The sequence below is a fragment of the Zeus faber genome, assembly GCF_960531495.2.
Source record: "Zeus faber genome assembly, chromosome: 5".
Classification (NCBI taxonomy): Eukaryota; Metazoa; Chordata; class Actinopteri; order Zeiformes; family Zeidae; genus Zeus; species Zeus faber.
The window spans coordinates 27,210,345-27,230,412 of NC_137192.1; the positions used below are offsets into that span (position 1 = coordinate 27,210,345).

General features: G+C 41.7%; 1 protein-coding gene across 1 annotated transcript; it reads left to right on the plus strand.

Moving 5' to 3' along the window:
- The first annotated feature begins 9,662 nt into the window (after positions 1–9,662).
- Positions 9,663–19,594, plus strand: LOC307230876 (uncharacterized protein). Its single transcript, XM_080001349.1, has 5 exons — positions 9,663–9,808; positions 11,000–11,062; positions 14,453–14,609; positions 14,695–15,096; positions 18,276–19,594. The coding sequence occupies exons 2-5, from the start codon at positions 11,021–11,023 to the stop codon at positions 18,896–18,898; spliced, it is 1,224 nt and encodes a 407-aa protein (XP_079857475.1). The 5' UTR covers positions 9,663–9,808; positions 11,000–11,020; the 3' UTR covers positions 18,899–19,594.
- Positions 19,595–20,068: the final 474 nt, after the last annotated feature.

A 20,068-nucleotide genomic window follows, 5' to 3' on the forward strand; every position in this document is an offset into this window, starting at 1 on the left:
TGAGGAAGGCAAGGCAGCGTCTTTACCACCTCAGGCAGCTGAAGAAATTCCGGGTCTCTGTGAGGATCCTCAAGTATTTCTACTGTGGAGCAGTGGAGAGCATCCTGACAGCCAACATCACAGCCTGGTTTGGGAACTGTACTGCTCAGGACAGGTGGGCCCTGCAGAGGGTGGTGTGTTCAGCTGAACATACCACTAGAACTACCCTCCCCTCCCTGCAGGACTTATACACCAGGAAATGTAGTAGCAGAGCCCGCAGGATCATGAAGGATCCTCACCACCCCAAAAACTGACTGTTCCAGCTGTTGCAGTCAGGCAAGCGCCTCCGCAGTCACACAGCGAGGACAGAGAGACTGAGATGGAGTTTCTTCCTGCAAGCCATTAGATCTGTCAATGCTGACCTCACCAGGGGTCCTCACTGAGCCACACACATAGGCTCCACTACCTTCTAGTGGCACGGTGGCGCAGTGCATTGCACTGCTGCCTCACAGCAAGAAGGTCCTGGGTTCGATTCCCGCCTGGGGCGCTGTTGGCACTGTGCTCCGGCGGGTTATCTCTCAAATAGGAGCCTTTCTGTGCGGAGTTTGCAATTTCCTCCCTGTGCTCACATGGGGTTTTCTCCACCTCACGTCAGTGAGGACCCCCACCAAAAACATGCACCCATCATCGTCTGACCAGCGATGGACATTTATCATCTGGTCCCCGGGCGCGTCCACGTACGCTGCCCACTGCTCCTGGCTGTGCCCCCGGAGGAAGGACAAGCCAGGATGGGTCAAAAGCAGAGAATCCATTTCACCGGCCACCATCAAAAGCATGTGCATGTGCGTGTGTGTGTGTGCAAGCATGTGTTGTAGTGTGGTGTGTTGCATGACAAATAAAGACTGTTTCTTCTTCTTCTGTACTGTATGTAGCATACTGTGTCACTGTTCTGGGTGGTTCAGTGTTACCGTATTGCTGCTCTGTACTGTTGTATACTGTGCTGTATATCTCACACACACTGCCTCACTTTATTAATATTCCACTTTAATGCACATATCTGTATATACATAAATAGTCTATCCCATATACACAAGTCTATCCCATATACATAAGCCTATTCCCTTTTTTTTTTTTTTCGTACCCCCATCCTGCATTACCTTTGAGTTCTTATTTTATTTTATTCTATATATTTTATTTTTGTTCTATAGTATTCAACTTACTGCATTATGTTTTAGGAACCAGTTAGTTAGTCAAGTAGAAATTCTTAGGTAGCTACTGTGTACAGTCTAGAAGATATTGTGTGTAATCACCGTTGCATTGATATTTCACTGCAAATATGTATGAAAGTATGTATATGTATGTGACGAATAAACCTCTTGAATCTTGAATCACCACAAAATGTGTTACAAAATGCAAAGCAAGTTAGTCGGTTGGTTGGGTATGCGTAAGCTGATGTTTCTTGAGATTGGTTGAATATCTGAACGTCTTCCCACACTGGTCACAGTGGTATGGTTTTTCCCCTGTGTGTGTACGCTGATGACTCTTGAGATTAGTCGAATGACTGAACTGCTTCCCACACTGTTCACAGTGGTAAGGTTTCTCTCCCGTGTGAGTAAACTGGTGTCGTTTGAGAGTTCCCAATTTACTGAATCGCTTTCCACACTGTTCACAGGGGTAAGGTTTCTCTCCGGTGTGTGTACGCTGATGGCTCTTGAGATTGGCTGACTGACTGAATCGCTTCCCACACTGGTCACAGGGGTAAGGTTTCTCTCCTGTGTGTGTAAGCTGATGCCGTTTAAAATGTCCTAATTTACTGAATCTCCTCCCACACTGTTCACAAGGGTAAGGTTTCTCTCCTGTGTGTATAAACTGATGACTGTTGAGATTGGCTGACTGACTGAATCTCTTACCACACTGTTCACAGGGGTAAGGTTTGTCTCCTGTGTGTGTACGCTGATGAATCTTGAGATGAGTTGATTGACTGAATCTCTTCCCACACTGTTCACAAGGGTAGGGTTTCTCTCCTGTATGACTACGCCAATGTACTTTTACTTCAGCCCTTGTTGTAAAGCGCTTCTCACATTGTTCACAAACATAGAGTTTCTTTCCTCTGTGAGTAAGATGGTGTGTTCTGTGATAACCTAAGAGAGGAGAAGGAAAAAGATAAAAGAGGATTATCAAAAGTCAGAGAGGGCATTAAGAATTCATGATTTTGACTAAAGGCTGATCACTAAAAAAAGAGGGTTAATTCCCAGCTGGCTGCATTATGCCACTATCCCACTTATTGATTTAAAATGATTTCATCACTAGTATACCTAGCACAGTGGTGCGCTCTGCAACTGCAAAGCTTCCGCTGTTAAGCTCTTGCTAAGAAAAATAGTCAACAACAATGTAGTTAACACTGCAACTACATTGTTGTTGTTAGCAAACTATTTGACCAACAAAGAATATGACCCAACCTATTGAAAGTTAATAATGTGAAATTAGAAAATATCTAACATTTGCTTGAAGAAATATACAATATTGCTGATGGGGAAGACCACCCTGGCAGAAATATTTTTGAACACTGTTATTCCAGTCCCGTACTCAGAATGCTGCGAGGAGATAGAAAGGAAAATTTAAGACGTGTGAATTTCTTTTACCACAACAATTGATTTACGGTCCCACAATACTGGGTTTATTGGCGTTGAAAAATTGGTGCAGTTGTGTGTCATTGGCATAGCAGACACGTAAACTGAATTTAATACAACCCAGGGAAAGCAGGTAGAGAGAATAAACTTAGCTGTAGCTAAGTAGCTGCTGCAGCTGTAGCATAAGTAGCTGCTGAAGACAGTCTCTAGTTGAAACAGTAAAACATGTATTTTACAGACATACAGTGGGGCAAAAAAGTATTTAGTCAGCCACACATTGTGCAAGTTCTCCCACTTAAAAAGATGAGAGAGGCCTGTAATTTTCATCATAGGTACACTTTGACTATGAGAGACAGAATGGGAGGAAAGAATCCAGGAAATCACATTGTAGGATTTTTAATGAATTAATTGGTAAATTCCTCGGTAAAATAAGTATTTGGTCACCCACAAACAAGCAAGATTTCTGGCTTTCACAGACCTGTAACTTTTTCTTTAAGAGGCTCCTCTGTCCTCCGCTCGTTACCTGTATTAATGGCACCTGTTTGAACTCGTCATCAGTATAAAAGACACCTGTCCACAACCTCAAACAGTCACACTCCAAACTCCACTATGGCCAAGACCAAGGAGCTGTCAAAGGACACCAGAAACAAAATTGTAGACCTGCACCAGGCTGGGAAGACTGAATCTGCAATAGGTAAGCAGATTGTTGTGAAGAAATCAACTGTGGGAGCAATTATTAGATAATGGAAGACATACAAGACCACTGATAATCTCCCTCGATCTGGGGCTCCACGCAAGATCTCACCCCGTGGGGTCAAAATGATCACAAGAACGGTGAGCAAACATCCCAGAACCACACGGGGGGACCTAGTGAATGACCTGCAGAGAGCTGGGACCAAAGTAACAAAGGCTACCATCAGTAACATACTACGCCGCCAGGGACTCAAATCCTGCAGTGCCAGACGTGTCCCTCTGCTTAAGCCAGTACATGTCCAGGCCCGTCTGAAGTTTGCTAGAGAGCATTTGGATGATCCAGAAGAGGATTGGGAGAATGTCATATGGTCAGATGAAACCAAAATATAACTTTTTGGTAAAGACTCAACTTGTGTTTGGAGGAGAAAGAAAGCTGAGTTGCATCCAAAGAACACCATACCTACTGTGAAGCATGGGGGTGGAAACATCATGCTTTGGGGCTGTTTTTCTGCAAAAGGACCAGGACGAATGATCCATGTAAAGGAAGGAATGAATGGGGCCATGTATCGTGAGATTTGAGTGAAAACCTCCTTCCATCAGCAAGGGCATTGAAGATGAAACATGGCTGGGTCTTTCAGCATGACAATGATCTCAAACACACCGCTCGGGCAACGAAGGAGTGGCTTCGTAAGAAGCATTTCAAGATCCTGGAGTGGCCTAGCCAGTCTCCAGATCTCAACCCCATAGAAAATCTTTGGAGGGAGTTGAAAGTCCGTGTTGCCCAGCGACAGCCCCAAAACATCACTGCTCTAGAGGAGATCTGCATGGAGGAATGGGCCAAAATACCAGCAACAGTGTGTGAAAACCTTGTGAAGACTTACAGAAAACGTTTGACCTCTGTCAAGTTCATCTCAAAAGTATTGAGATGAACTTTTTTTATTGACCAAATACTTATTTTCCACCATAATTTGCAAATAAATTCTTTAAAAATCAGACAATGTGATTTTCTGGATTTTTTTTTCCTCCTTTTGTCTCTCATAGTTGAGGTATACCTATGATGAAAATAACAGGCCTCTCATCTTTTTAAGTGGGAGAACTTGCACAATTGGTGGCTGACTAAATACATTTTTGCCCCACTGTATGAGGAAAACCACCTAAGGCTGACACAAATTCTAACTCAGTCCTTGAATCTATTAAATAAAACTGTGAGTTGGCAAAATAGACTGTACTAAAGTCAGCATACGAAAATAAATGTTTGAGTAGTGAGGTTTCTGTGCTGCTTTAAAAAGCCTGCCTGAAATTGTAGTGGAAAAAAACGCATCTAACACTTAAACTGAAGAAGAGAGGTTCGAGAGAGTCAAGGTCTGAAGATATAAGACTTTATTATCACTTGCAAGAAGTGACAACAGAATCTGAGTTGGTTTGGCAAAGAATTCCCGAGCCGCTCACTGACTCCTTCTTTTAACCTCTTTCTGTTGGTCCAGAATGTACATCTGTTTATTCTCAATAAGAATCCCTTCCTTACTCCTACACTGTCAGTAGTGCAAAGAACCCAGTTGTCTGCAGTCTTTGACGTCAGTTACAATAACAAACCTCCCGACGCTAGTCCAGGCCATATTTTAGAGGGGATGTTTGCATTAACAGACCTTCCCATGTCATATGGCTCACGGCCAACAAAACACTTATTCCTGTCTGCTACTTTTGTTTAGACTGAAAACACCATGTCTTTGCTGACCCCTGTTTCACGCACACTTACTTCATTCATATAGCATATGGGCAAGATAATGAATGTTCTTTCTTATTTAATGGTAGAATCTAATGAACATATTTCCTTTAAATGTACTAGTAAATTTCTCCCATAAAATGTATCAAAAGATTGTGTTAAATTGTTTCCAGGAGTTTACAGACAACAACTTGGCTGCAAAGCGTAGATGGGTCATTAAAGTGAATTACAGCTGTGGGACCCTGCATTGCACATCTACACAATAAACATTAGAGGAGATAATGGTTTACAGATGGAGGGATGGAGAGAATGACATCCCACTCAGTCCTGAACAGTGAATTAAATTGCTGATATCTTTCCTAGCAGAGCTTCTATCTGCTACACTTATTTTTGTTTCAAACCCGCCTCCCAACAGGAAGTTGGACAATTCAAGCAGTTTTTTTGAGATTTAGGAGGTGTGCACATCGGCTCCCCTGCGAGCCTTTCCAAGCGACGGTTACCCATAACCCCCTTCGCTGTGTAGCTCGGCAGAGACATTTACATGTTCCAACTGTACCTACAGGCGAGTGAGCAGTGAAAGCTCCAATCACAAACAGGTGTTAAATGAATCAAAGGTAAAGCAAGAATATTCACTATTCTGCCCTCACCATTCAACCACAGTTGAATAGTTACAGAAATGTATGATGGGACTGTAATTTCTGTGAGATAAGATAGACGTTATTGTCCTGAAGGATATTTGTCTTTGTCAAAATTACTTGTAAAATACAATCAACCACATATAAAACCACCGCATGCAGTACATGAATATTCCAGATTCCAGGGTTCTCCTAATTAAATTTAAGACATTTTTAATACCACTTAGAATTAAATTTAATGCCAACTTCACAGCCAAACTAGCAAATTAAGGATATAATGGGAAAATCAGTATGTATTTTAAGCCCTAGAAAACAGACTTCTTCCCTAATTCTACTCATCCTATCACAGCACCATTGTCCATTGAACATTATTATCTTATCTTTGATATCACAATCCAAATCATATCCATAACGTTAACTACTCTTATGGAGCGCGTAGTGGCACTTCTCACAAGCTGCCGGTCTCTGTTCTGCCCTCTCAAGTGGACATAGTGTAAAATATATCATATTTTATTGAATTGGAGAACACTTTTTCTTGAATTAGAATCTACAAGCTGTGAACTCTAGCTCCTGCGGCTCGAGCTGCGGTTCACATTCATTTTGTCTTGGCATTCAAGATCCATGTCGGACAATATTACCCCAAAAAATAAGGGGAAAATCGGTAACCTGTTTGTGATCCATGAACTTGATCTCCAAGTTCAAGTTATTATTTTACACACACGCACACACACACACACGCACACACACACACACACGCACGCATGCACACACGCACACACACACACACGCACACACACAGGTCCAAGCTACGTCAGTGTCTGATCGCACCATCCGTCGCTTTTTGAGTGAGCGTGGGCTCCATGGAAGAAGACCCAGGAGGACTCCACTTTTGAAAGAAAAACATAAAAAAGCCAGACTGGAAATTGCTAAAATGCATATTGACAGGCCACAATGCTTCTGGGAGAACGTCCTTTGGACAGATGAGTAAAAACTGAAGCTTTATGGCAAGTCACCTCAGCGCTATGTTCACAGACAAAAAAAATTAAGCTTTCATAGAAAAGAACACCATCCCTACTGTGATACATGGAGGAGGCTTGGTTATGTTTTGGGGCTGCTTTGCTGCGTCTGGCACGGGGTGCCTTGAATCTGTGCAGGGCACATTGAAATCTCAAGACATTCCGGAGCTAAACATACTGCCCAGTGTCAGAAAGCTCTGTCTCAGTCGCAGGTCATGGGTCCAGGGGACAACAGGATTAGGACCCAAAACACACAGCTAAAAGCACCCCAAAAATGGATAAGAATAAAACATTGGACTATTCTGAAGTGGCCTCCTATGAGCCCTGATCTGAATCCTATTGAACATCTATGGAAAGAGCTGAAACATGCAGTCTGGAGAAGGCACCCTTCAAACCTGAGACAGCTGGAGCAGTTTGCTCAGGAAGAGTGGGCCAAGCTACCTGTTCACAGGTGCAGAAGACTCATTGAGAGCTACAGAAATCACTTGATTGCAGTGATTGCCTCTAAATGTTGTGCAACAAAATAATAGGTCCCATCATTTTTTTTTCCTTGCCATTTTCTTTGTTTTATCATGTAAAATATTCTGTTGAATCAAAAATCAAAACCAAAGTCTGATTTCTATTAAATATGTAATTAACAATGATGGATGGCAATTACTTTTGTAAGTTTCAAGTTATTTCAGAGAAAATTGTGGGTTCCTCTTTTTCCTTGAAGGGTACCAACAAATTTGTCCACGTGCGTGTGTATGTATGGATGTATATTCTTTATAAATCTCAAATCTGCTCCCGTTGCATTTCAGTCTGAATAAACAATCTGTATGAACCCAGATCCCTTGAGAGTTGTTTTTATAGTAGAAAGCAGAGGTAAACCTATTTCTATACCACAAGGCTTTAATAAACACAATGGTTTTACCAAACTATAAATGTCAATAAAATTGAATAATTATTGTGAACAGCCGTAGCGCTCGTATAATTTCGTTTTTTTTTTCCCCATTAAAGGGGGAATCAACAATTGATGAAGTTATTACCTGCTGACATTAATCCGGTCAACAGCTGGGTAGGAGGAGAGGAGAGAAAAATAAATAAATAAATAAACAAACAAACAAATAAATAAATAAAAGTACCTGACTGAGGTTGTCTGGGCTCCTTTGGATCTTCACTGTCTTCAGTCTCAGTTTCAGAAGAGTGTGAAGAGAAGAGCTGCTCAGCACCAGCTGGTTCTAAAGCAGCAGCTGGATCTGAGCTACTGGCTGCTTCTGACACTCCCCGGTCCTCTCCATCAGCTTCTGTTTCCATCTGTTCAGTTGAAGTGCTGGCTACAGGTTCTTCCTCTCTCTTCTCCTCAGTTTGGTGCTGATAAATCTGGGACCACGGAGCGCACTCTTCATCATGTTCCGTCTTCACAGGGAACTCCTCCTCTTCCTCTTTAATGTGTGGGGGCCCTGGCTCCTCCTGGCCCAGACTGGGACCCCGCTTCTGCTGCTCAGGGGGAAGCTCCTCTTTAGAGACAGAGAACTGCTGGAGCCCCGGAGGCAACGCTGAAATACAGACACAGTAAGATGTGTGAAACCTCAAGTTTGAGCTCTCAAGACACAGTAGTGAGCTTAGCAGAGGTTGAAAAACACTAGATTAAGTGGATTAATGCAGCATTCAATGAAAAAGGAACAGGCGGTTAAGTTGGAACTGACTCAGCAGAACAGCTTGGCGGGAGAAGAAAAACAAACAGTTACCTGACAGAGGTTCTGTGGTCTTCTTCCAACCTCGATCACTGTCTTCAGTCTCAGGTTCAGAACAGTGTGAAGAGAGGAGCATCTCAGCACCACTTGGTTCTAGAGCAGCAGCTGGATCTTCTGGATCTACTTCTACTTCTTCTTCTTCCATCTGTTCAGTTGAGGTGCTAGCTACAGGTTCTGCCTCTCTATTCTGCTCAGTTTGGTGCTGATGAAGCTGGGACCACTGAGAGTACTCTTCATCAGGGAACTCTTCCTCTTTAATGTGTGGGGGATCTGGCTCCTCCTGGCCCAGACTGGGGCTCCACTCCTGCTGCTCAGGGGGAAGCTCCTCTTTACAGACATAGAGTTGCTGGAGCTCTGGAGGGAACACTGTCATACATACACAGGGAGGAAAACTAGGACAGTGAGACCAAGCAGGAGTTGAAACATCAGTAACATCTTTCAGATCTTGCTCTAAAGAAGAGTTAGTAAATGGAGTAGTAGTAGTAGTAGTAGTAGTAGTAGTAGTAGTAGTAGTAGTAGTAGTAGTAGCGGTGGTGGTAATACTAGTAGTACTAGTTGCCTTCTCTCTTTTGTTGTCCACTGTATTTTAACCACAGAAATAATATATTTGCTTATTTAAAGGCAAAAGCAGCCATTTACCAAGTGGTGAATAGAGTCAGGCTATCTGAACAGGTTTTAGGTCAGACAGGAATATAGTTCCACCCCCCACAACCAAACTAGTTCTGGAAGAAACAATACAACTTTATTCATCCCAGAGGGAAATTCGGGGACCTAAATTGAAGGCAATACAATGATTATTAATGAAGACATGTGGTAGTAATATAAATCAAAGTGTTACTGGTTCCAGACCTGCTCTGTGAAGCACAACTCGGGGACTCAGCGCAACGTCCAGTAACTCGCGTTGGCCGTTGTTTTCTTCTTGTAAACGAGAAACTTTCTCCTCGTATTCTGAGATGGTTTTTTCAAATAATCCTAAAATCTCCTCCACAGCTGCAGCCAGAGGACGGCTGATATCTGCTCTCAGGGTTTCTAACCTCCACATTTTAACACGGCGAAAGAAAAATGCTGCAGGAAACATAAACAACCTACGCTGACGAGCGTTCGAGCTTCCGGACGCTCGGTGCGTCACTCAAAATCGTCCCCTGGAAACACACTGTCTGTGTGTGTGTGTGTGTGTGTGTGTGTGTGTGTGTTATACACATGTATACACACATTGTGTGTACACACACAAACAGTTGTTTGTTCTTCTTTTAGAGAAAAATAAACCCGTCAAGTCAGTTTAATACTGTCGCGATAGCGGATTCAACAGACTTATCCACATCAGCTGCAGCCATCTTGGTTGTTTACCAAAATCCCTCAAGGGCGCAAAGTGACGAAAAGATGAAGATGATTCGAGGTAGAGTGACCTTTTGGTTTTAAGTTGAGTGTTCCAGTCCCCAGCTGTGTCTACGCAGAGGCTTAGCATTAGCCTAGTGGTAGCATTAGCGTAGTGTAAGTCGTAGCCTAGCGTTAGCATTAGCCTGGTGTTAGCATTAGCCTGGTGTTAGCATTAGCTCGACACGGTTCGTTCCATCAGAACATTTGACATTTTAAATGAAAGTGATTGTGAAGTTTCCACCGAACGTTCACAGTGTGTGTTTATAAGTATTTACACCGCAGACTATTCAGGATATCAGCTGCTTCTCTGCTTTTTACTTTCCTTCTTTATTCCTCCAGCTGCGTTTGACACAAACGGACCTTTACGAAGGAACAATAAATGCACTTTAAACTAGACCGCTGCGTTTCCTAGCAACTAAAACAAATGACTTCGTGTATTTTCTCACATCAATAACATCTAATACTACTAGTATTTTACTACAAGTGTTACTAGTATTTTACTACTAGTGTTTTACTACTACTATTGCTAGTATTTTACGACTAATGTTTTACTACTAGTGTTTTACTACTACTTCTACTTGTATTTTACTACTAGTGTTTTACTACTATTATTGCTAGTATTTTACAACTAGTATTTAACTACTACTTCTACTAGTATTTTACTACTAGTATTACAAGTATATGCTTGTATTTGAACATAACAATCAGATGATTCTACATATTCATTTAATCATGTAGTCCACCACCATGTACACATCCATGTTATATGTCCACCATACTATTTTGCTACTACTAACACCACACTACTACTACATCACTACAGTACTACTAAAATTACTACAACTACATACCTAAACTACTGCTACATCACTACACTACTGCTACTACTACTACTACTACTACTACCACACTACTGCTACATCACTACACTACTACTATTACTACATCACTACACTACTACTACTACTACTACTACTACATTACTACTAGTAAAGTTTTCTTATTCCTCCAATAAAACTCCTAATTGTCCTCATCATTCTACTTTCATTTGGGTGTTTGCGAGTCCCTTCCAGAAAAAAAACACATTTGATACGCTTCCCTAAATGATGTAGAAGTAAAAATGAACCAAGTTGTGAAGTTTGGATGCTTTTTGGTATTTTACTACAGTGTCACATGTTGTGCTTGATGGTTGAACTGTGTTTACTTGCAGGACAGCATCACTCACACTGACATGGAAAACCTGGATATCTGCAACATGACTTCATCACAAGTGGTGAGAAAAATGTTTTTTTTTTTTTTTTCGCAAACAGGGTTCTCACCAGGTCTTTGAGGTGCTTAATTTTGTCTTAAGAAATGGAGGTTCTGGAATAACTTGAAAACACACGCTTTTGTGCTGAAGTGCTTGAAAGGTCTTTGGGAAAAAATCCCCAAAATGAGATAATTGGAAACCTGTGATGTTCCCCCTGGTTTTGTAATTTCAGATCGTAACCGAATGCAATATTTCCTAAATCACTTTTTACGACATAGATGATGCCACGGAAATGTCGATTTAATCCAGCATGGTTGTAAATAGACACTTATAATAGCAAGTCACAATGAGATTATTAATATTAATAATAATAATATATAAACAGTGGGGGAAATAATTATTTGATCCCTCAGTGATTTTTTTTAAGTTTGCCCACTGACAAAGAAATGAACGGTCTATAATTTTAGTGGTAATTTTTGGTAGGTTTGTTTTAACAGTGAGAGACAGAATATCAAAATGAAAATCCAGAAAATCACATTAATTAAAATATATAAATTATTTTGCATTTCATTGAGTTAAATAAATATTTGATCCCCTATCAAAACATGACTTAGTACATGGTGGAGAAACCCTTGTTGGCAAGTACAGAGGTCAGACATTTCTTGCAGTTGATTACCAGGTTTGCACACATCTCAGGAGGAAAGTTGGACCACTCCTCTTTGCAGATCCTCTCCAAATCTTTAAGATTTCGAGGCTGTCGCTTGGCAACTCCAAGCTTCAGCTCCCGCCACAGATTTTCTCTAGGATTAAGGTCCGGAGACTGGCCAGGCCACTCCATTACCTTAATGTGCTTCTTCTTGAGCCACTCCTTTGTTGCCTGGGCTGTATGTTTTGGGTCATTGTCATGCTGGAAGACGCATCCATGACCCATTCTTAGTGTCCTGGCTAAGAGAAGGAGGTTGTCACCCAGGATTTGACGGTACATGGCCCCATCCATCTTTCCCTCGATGCAGTAAAGTCGACCTGTCCCCTTAGCAGAGAAACACCCCCAAAGCATAATGGTTCCACCTCCATGCTTGACGGTGGGGATGGTGTTCTTGGGGTCGTAGGCAGAATTCCTCTTCCTCCAAACACGGTGAGTCGCATTGATACCAAAGAGCTCGGTTTTGGTCTCATCTGACCACATCCCCTTCTCCCAAGCGTTCTCTGAATCATTCAGGTATTCATTGGCAAACTTCAGACGGGCCTGTACATGTCCCTTCTTAAGCATGGGGGCCTTACGGGCGCTGCGGGATTTTTTATCCATTACGGTGTGGTGTGTTACCAATGGTTTTCTTGGTGACTGTGGTCCCAGCTGCCTTGAGATCATTAACAAGCTCCCCCTGTGTAGTTCTGGACTGATCCCTCACCTTTCTCATGATCATTGATACCCCACAAGGTGAGATCTTGCGTGGAGCCCCAGACCGAGGGAGATTGACGGTCATTTTGTGTTTCTTCCATTTTCGAATAATCACGCCAACAGTTGTCTCCTTCTCACCCAGCTTCTTGCCAATGGTCTTGTAGCCCATTCTGGCCTTGTGCAGGTCTACAATCTTGTCCCTGATGTCCTTAGACAGCTCTTTGGTCTTGCCCATGATGGAGAGGTTGGAGTCTGATTGATTGATTCTGTGGACAGGTGTCTTTTATACAGGTAACGAGTTGAGATTAGGAGTACTTTCTTAAAGCAAGAGGACTAATCTGTGGGAGCCAGAATTCTTTATGGTTGGTAGGGGATCAAATACTTATTTCACTCAATGAAATGCAAAATAATTTATATATATATTTTTTTTTATGTGATTTTCTGGATTTTCTTTTTGATATTCTGTCTCTCACTGTTATAATAAACCTACCAAAGATTACCACTAAAATTATAGACCGTTCATTTCTTTGTCAGTGGGCAAACTTACAAAATCACTGAGGGATCAAATAATTATTTCCCCCACTGTATATATATTATTATTATTATTATTATTATTATTATTATTATTAATAATCTCATTGTGACTTGCTATTTTAAGTGTCTATTTGCAACCATGCTGGATTAAATCGACATTTCCGTGGCATCATCTATGTCGTAAAAAGTGATTCAGGAAATATTTTATTAGGTTACAATCTGAAATAACAAAACCAGGGGGAACATCACAGGTTTCCAATTATCTAGTTTTGGTTTTTTTTTCTGAAGGACCTTTCAAGCACTTCAGTACAAAGCTCCCCACTGTATATATATATAAACTAGATGATGAGACTAAGATTACATTTTAATTAATAAAGATCACATGAAGTCCTTGAAAATGGGGAAAAAAAGTGCTTAGAAAATTACTTAAATCCTTGAATTTCATTTTGTAATGGCAGAATGAACCCTGAGTAAAAGAGCAATGATTTTATGTGTGAAGCAACAGACCAAAAGCCGTTCTCCTACCTGCATTAACCTGTCTGTCAGACTGATACCACTTTATTACTAGGAATATAAAAAAACCTAAAGCTGCAACAATAATACATTTAAAGCCACCCAGACCCCTGTTCACACAACTCCACAAATCTATTATTCTTTATAAGAATAAACTCAGTATTTCCTGTACCATATCAATTAATCAGATTGATTCTCAGGCATTAAATATCCAGTCCTAGTTTCAGTCCTAGATTCTTTTCATGATTTTGCCAGACTGCCAAAAAAAATCAGAATGAATATCAATATTTTTTTGCTCTGATCATACAAGCCAGTCAGAAATCTGTACGTTTACCTTGTCTCTCTACCGCTATTAGACTGACAAGGTTTCATTATCCAAGTCTATTGTTAAATATCATAAGTTTATTTGAAAGTGTATTCTCAATTGAGGCGTCCTGGTGAATTAACCAGAGAAGAGTGCGTAGGATATATAACGGCTGCAGCGACCCAGGTTTGAATCTGGCCTGCGGTCATTTTGTGCATGTCACTCTACCCCCCCACCCGAATGCAAGGAGAGTGTGGTGTGATTTAAGTAGCACCACCTGTCTTGGGTCTTGGTAATTGGGCACAGGATCAGTGTTGCTGTGCGCCTGTAGCGCGTTAGAGTAAATAACGAGCAACAGGTAAAACCCCCATCCCCACACACACACACAGGAGTCTTTGTCTTTGTCATGACATGTGTCCATCTGCTCCGGTCTTGTTCCACCTTCCCACTCCCGACAATAAAACTGGTACTCTTCAATGCCATCATCTGTGTCTCTCTCTGTGTTGGAGGGCCCTGAAAACCCCACTCGGTTGGCATGTGGCAGGGGAACTGCTCCAGAGAGTTTATTATTAAAGCTTTTAAGTTGTTGTTGAAGTCTTAACTACAGCTCTGCTTGCTATTTTTATTTACTAGTTATTAAAGTGTCTGTGCTTGGTACTTTCAGCCAGTGATTCCCTTCATCGTGATCACACACTCTGCAGCGCCACTTGTCTCACAGCTGCAGGGACAAACCCTGACCACGCCCATCATTTACACACATCCAATAGGAGAACAGCAACACAGGAATCAATTACACATCCAGCCAGTCAGCATTCAGCAAGGTAAAGAATGTATAAAGCAACATAAAAAAAAATTGTTAGGCTAAAAGTGTAGGTGACTGAGTTTTCCTCCCTCTGTTTGTATCAGTGTTGCCTCCAGAGCTCCAGCAGCTCTCTGTCTGTAAAGAGGAGCTTCCCCCTGAGCAGCAGGAGTGGAGCCCCAGTCTGGGCCAGGAGGAGTCAGAGCCCTCACACATTAAAGAGGAAGATGAGGAGTTCCCTGTGAAGAGGGAACATGATGAAGAGTGCGCTCAGTGGTCCCAGCTTCATCAGCACCAAACTGAAGAGAACAGAGAGGCAGAACCTGTAGCCAGCACCTCAAATGAACAGATGGAAGCAGAAGTAGTAGAAATAGAAGTAGAAGTAGATCCAGAAGATCCAGCTGATACTTTAGAACCAAGTGGTGCTGAGCTCCTCTCTTCACACTGTTCCGAACCTGAGACTGAAGACAGTGATGGAGGTGGGAAGGAGACCACAGAACCTCTCTCAGGTAACTGTTTCTTTTCTTTCTGCCACTAAGCTCTCCTGCTTAGTCATTGAGTTTGCTCATTTTTATTTTAGCTCCTCACCCCATCTCTTCGGCTGAACCCAGCGACCTTGTGAAGGGGCCTCATTTTGTCTGCCTGTACACTGTATTGTATCGGTCACTACCTAAAGCTGATGACCATCTGTGAACATCGGAAAATTGACCCGTAAATTGAGATCTTTGCCTCCTGGCTCTGCTCTCTCCACCATGACGGTCTGGTACAGCACCTGCATAACTTCAGCCGCCTTCTTCATTAGTCTTTCAATCTCATATTTCCATTCACCCTCACCCACATGACCGTGCACTGCTTCATCATCCAACACTTGTACCTCTTCTTCCAATGAAGCAGTGGAAGATGTTCATGTCAGTTGGTGTGAAGTGAGTGTTCTGCTTTTTCTGCTCAATCGGTCAGACCGCTCTTCAATGTGCTATTGCCCCATTGCACCGCAGTTGGCTGAAGCTACTCTCTTGGCTCCTCTCAAAGTGGAGGAACCAACAGTTCTACTGTGATGTACTGCCGGATCGCTGAGCTCCTCACCCTATTTTTAGGGCTGAGCCCAGAAACCCAGCAGAAAATGCTTATTTTGGCTACCTGTATCCGAGACCATTTTCCATTTGTTGGGACCTTATTCTTTCACTGTTGCTACCCAAAGCTCATGAGCATAGCAACAAAGATTAACTGGTAAATTGAGAGCTTGCTTTCTCTGCTCAGCTCCCTCTTCACCACGATGGGCCGGTACAGTGCATGTCATCTCATGCTCCCTCTTCCCATTACTTGTGGATGTGAGCCAGAGATTCCTAAACTCTTCTGCTTTAGTCAGCTTCTTTCTCCCAACGGAGAAGAGAACTGGGGACCTGGTGACAAGTGTCCATCGCTGGTCAGACGATGATGTGTGCATGTTTTTGGTGGGGGTCCTTACTGACGTCAGGTGCAGGAAACCCCATGTGAGCAGGGGGAGAACATGCAAACTCCACACAAGCAGAGATAACCCCCCCCACCCCCTCAACATGATACGCTCCTTCCCTCAATATTCTTTAAAGCCTTGTGGTTTTTCTTCGATAAAAACAATCTCTATCTCTATATATTACAATGTATTTCCCCAAATATAAACCGATAGTAAAATCGAAACCAGGCTTTTAATAAATCCCGGGGGTATGGTCAACACAAACAAATATAACCCTTCCTTAAATATAGACCAGAGGAAAAAATGATCAGAGCTGCAGAGTCCCACACCGGATCAGGTCCGTCACTATTGGATGTAATTGAGTAAATACAGCAAACAAATTGAGGATACAGGACTTTGCTGAATGATGCAAAGTGCACACAATTATATGATGAAGTTCTCAGGTGATAAAACCATCCTAGGTCTGAAGTTGAACTACTTTTCAACTTCATAAGTCTAGGATCCAGAGCTTTGTTCAGTCAGAATTAAAATGATAAGGTGATAAATAATGGCAAACATAGAGAGAAAAAAACATTCACAAAATAAAAATTGATTCTTAAAGATATAAGGATTTTTGTGAGAGAATGCGGAAGGAGAGTTTATAATTGATGCATTAAAAGTTTTTGAAGTCTTAACTATAGCTCTACTTGCTATTTTATTTAGTAGTTATTAAAGTGTCTGTGGTTGGTATTTGCAGCCGGTTCTTCCCTACATTGTGATCACACACTTGCTCGTCTTGCAGCTGCAGGGACAAATCCTGACCACGTTCATAATTTACACACATCCAATAAGAGAACAGCAACACAGGAATCAATCACACATCAAACTTTGCTCAGTGGTGTGGTGAACATTTTCCCACCCTCAATGTTAATAAAACAGAAGACAGTGTTTGATCCCAAATCCATTAGTGACCACTCTCCAGTTGTAATCCATGACCAGAATATAGGACAGGTGAGCTCTTACAGATACCTGGACATTCACTAAGATGACCAACTGGGGGCACTGGGTCAGGAGGTAGACGGAGTTGTCTTGTAATCAGAGGTTTGCTGGTTGAATTGAACACAATTTGTAGTGGAATAAATATAAACAAAATATTTCATACAATTTCATAGATAAAATATATAAAATAAAATTCTTGCGAGCCATAACATTCGGCTCTTTTCAATGAGCCGGATCACCCAGCTCACTGAAACGAGACAAACTTTTCAAAACTACTGCAAGTGTCTGTGTCTGGCTGTACATTCTTGTCTAATCAGACTTGGTTGTCTGTAACTCCTGTAAACTGTTTAACAATATATTACAGTACATTTCATTCAGGCTTCTTAAAGCAGAACAGAAACCTCACTGCTCAAAAACATTATTTATTTTTCGATGCTGACTTTAGTACACAGTCTATTTTGCCAACTAACAGTTTTATTGAATTGATTCAAGGACCGAGTTAGAATTTGTGTCACAGCTTGAGGTGATTTTCCTCATATGTCTGTAAAACACATGTTTTACTGTTTCAAATAGTGACTGTTTTAAGCAGCTGCTGTTACATGTGGAGTCCCCCAAGGTTCATTTCTTGGTCCAAGTTTATTCTCTCTGTACTTGCTTTCCCTGGGTTGTTATATTTTATTTTAGTGTCTCACTGCTATGCCGATGACACACAACTGCACCCATTTGTCAAACCCAGTTATCCCAGAATTCTGGGACCATAACTCAATTGTTGTGGTAAAAAAAAGAAAGTCTACGTTTTTATTTGCCCTTCTAAACTCCTTGCAGCATTCTGAGTACAGGAGTGGAAAAGCAGTATTCAAAAATATTTCCATTAGGGTGGTCTTCGCTGTCGGCAATGTTGTGTATCTCTTCAAGTAAATGTTGGATATTGTCTAATTTCACATTATTAACTGTCAATAGGTTGAGTTATATACTTTGGTGAGATAGTTCGCAGTGCAGTGCTGTGTTAACTACATTGGTGTGGACTGGATCTTTTTTAACGGAAGCTAAACAACGGAAGCTTTGCAGTTGCAGAGCGCACTACTGTGCTAGGTATACTAGTTATCAAATAATTTAAAACCAATAAGTGGATAGTGGCATAATGCAGCCAACTGGTCATTACTACAAATGAACCCTCTTTTAATGATCATCCTTTACTCAACATCCTTAATTCTAGGTGCCCTTTCTTACTCTTGTCTTTCTTTCCCTCTACTCTCTTAGGATATCACAGAAAACGTCATCCTACTAACCGAGGAAAGAAACAATACGACTGTGAACAGTGTGGGAAAAGCTTTACGACAAGGACTGAAGTAAAAGTACATTGGCGTGTTCACACAGGAGAGAAGCCTTACCCCTGTGAGCAGTGTGGGAAGCGATTCAGTTACTTGGGTCATCTCAAAGAACATCAGCGTACACACACAGGAGAGAAACCATACTCCTGTGAACAGTGTGGGAAGAGATTTATTCAATCAACCCATCTAAAGATTCATCAGCGTACACACACAGGAGATAAACATTACCACTGTGAAGAGTGTGGAAAGAGCTTTACTACAAGGGGTGATTTAAAACGACATCAACGTACACACACAGGAGAGAAACCATACAACTGCGAACACTGTGGAAAACGATTCAGTCGATCAACCAGCCTCAAGATTCATCAGCGTACACACACTGGAGAGAAACCTTACCCCTGTGAACAGTGTGGGAAGCGATTCAGTCGTCTCAATATTCTCAAAACACATCAGCGACTTCACACTGGAATGAGACCATATGACTGTGAACAGTGTGGGAAGAGCTTTTGTTCTAAAAGTCATCTCAACAGACATCATATTAGCCACAAATGAGAGGGACTGCACCACTACACAGAACGTTGGCGCCTGAACTACTGGTACCAGGTGGGAGCGGCCAAGTCTCTCCTCCCCTTGTCTTTATTCTAACGTTGCAACCTCCCAAGTACAAAATGAAAACATGAGACTGAGACGATTGGCAGTTTTCTTTTTGTTTTGATTTTCTCTACACATTCCAGAGAGCGCCGTCTCTCTGTTCTCCCTGTGTGAAGTGCAAAGTGTCAACTCAAAGTACATCAGTGTAGTAACACATGAGGCAGATAGTAACATTGTCCAAGAGTTCCACCAGGTCATCCCAGCTGAAGCAATATCATTTCATCCAAACTGCCAATTAAACCCTGTCTTGTGTTCTTTGTGCTTTTGAATATTTTATCCCAAGATTGACCTTATTTTACAATGTGATCCTTCCCTAGAAGATGAAAGCTGTTGTGTGTTGATGTGATTGTAACATGGACACTAGAGATCCAAGTGTCACAGAGAGGGGTCAGCTGAGATTCTGTCACCAGGCGATTAGTTTACAACTCTTCTCCTTTTGCTGCTCTGCTTTGTGTTTTCCTTCAAATAAACATTTGCTCAATTCTTCACTGCTTACAGCCTTAAATAGTTTGGGCTTTCAACAAAATGTCAGACGCAGAGAAATGTCTGTGCAAAGGCATTAATTTAGACACTATCGTTACTTTTTGTGTAGTGTAATTGTACGTTCTTGATTGTTTAAGTCTTAATTTGTCTTTGTAAATAAATGTTATTCTAATGCGTAAATATTGTCAATTGAACAATTTTAAACACTTCTTAAGCTCTTGTAGTGCACCCAGAACTCAGGCTGAATCAACCATCTTTGTTGTGTTGCCAACTTCCTATCCTGAAGGAGGCTGAGGACATGGAGTCTGAATGGACTCTTGCCAATGCTGCCATCATGGAAGCAGCTGCGAGGAGCTGTGGCTATTTGGTCCCACATTTCACATAGAAATCAATGGCTTTGCCTCATCTGAACCCTCATCCGGGCAAGAAAAAACTTGCAGAGAACCATTTGGCTTCGTCTAAATAGCGGCTGATGTTGCCGCCAGGTGTCTTCAAGAGCAGGGTAAAATGTTTGACAACCCCAGTGTTGAAGTCACACATGTTCATCAGAGATTGCCCCAGTAGAGATTTAGCTCTCACCTTTAGGTC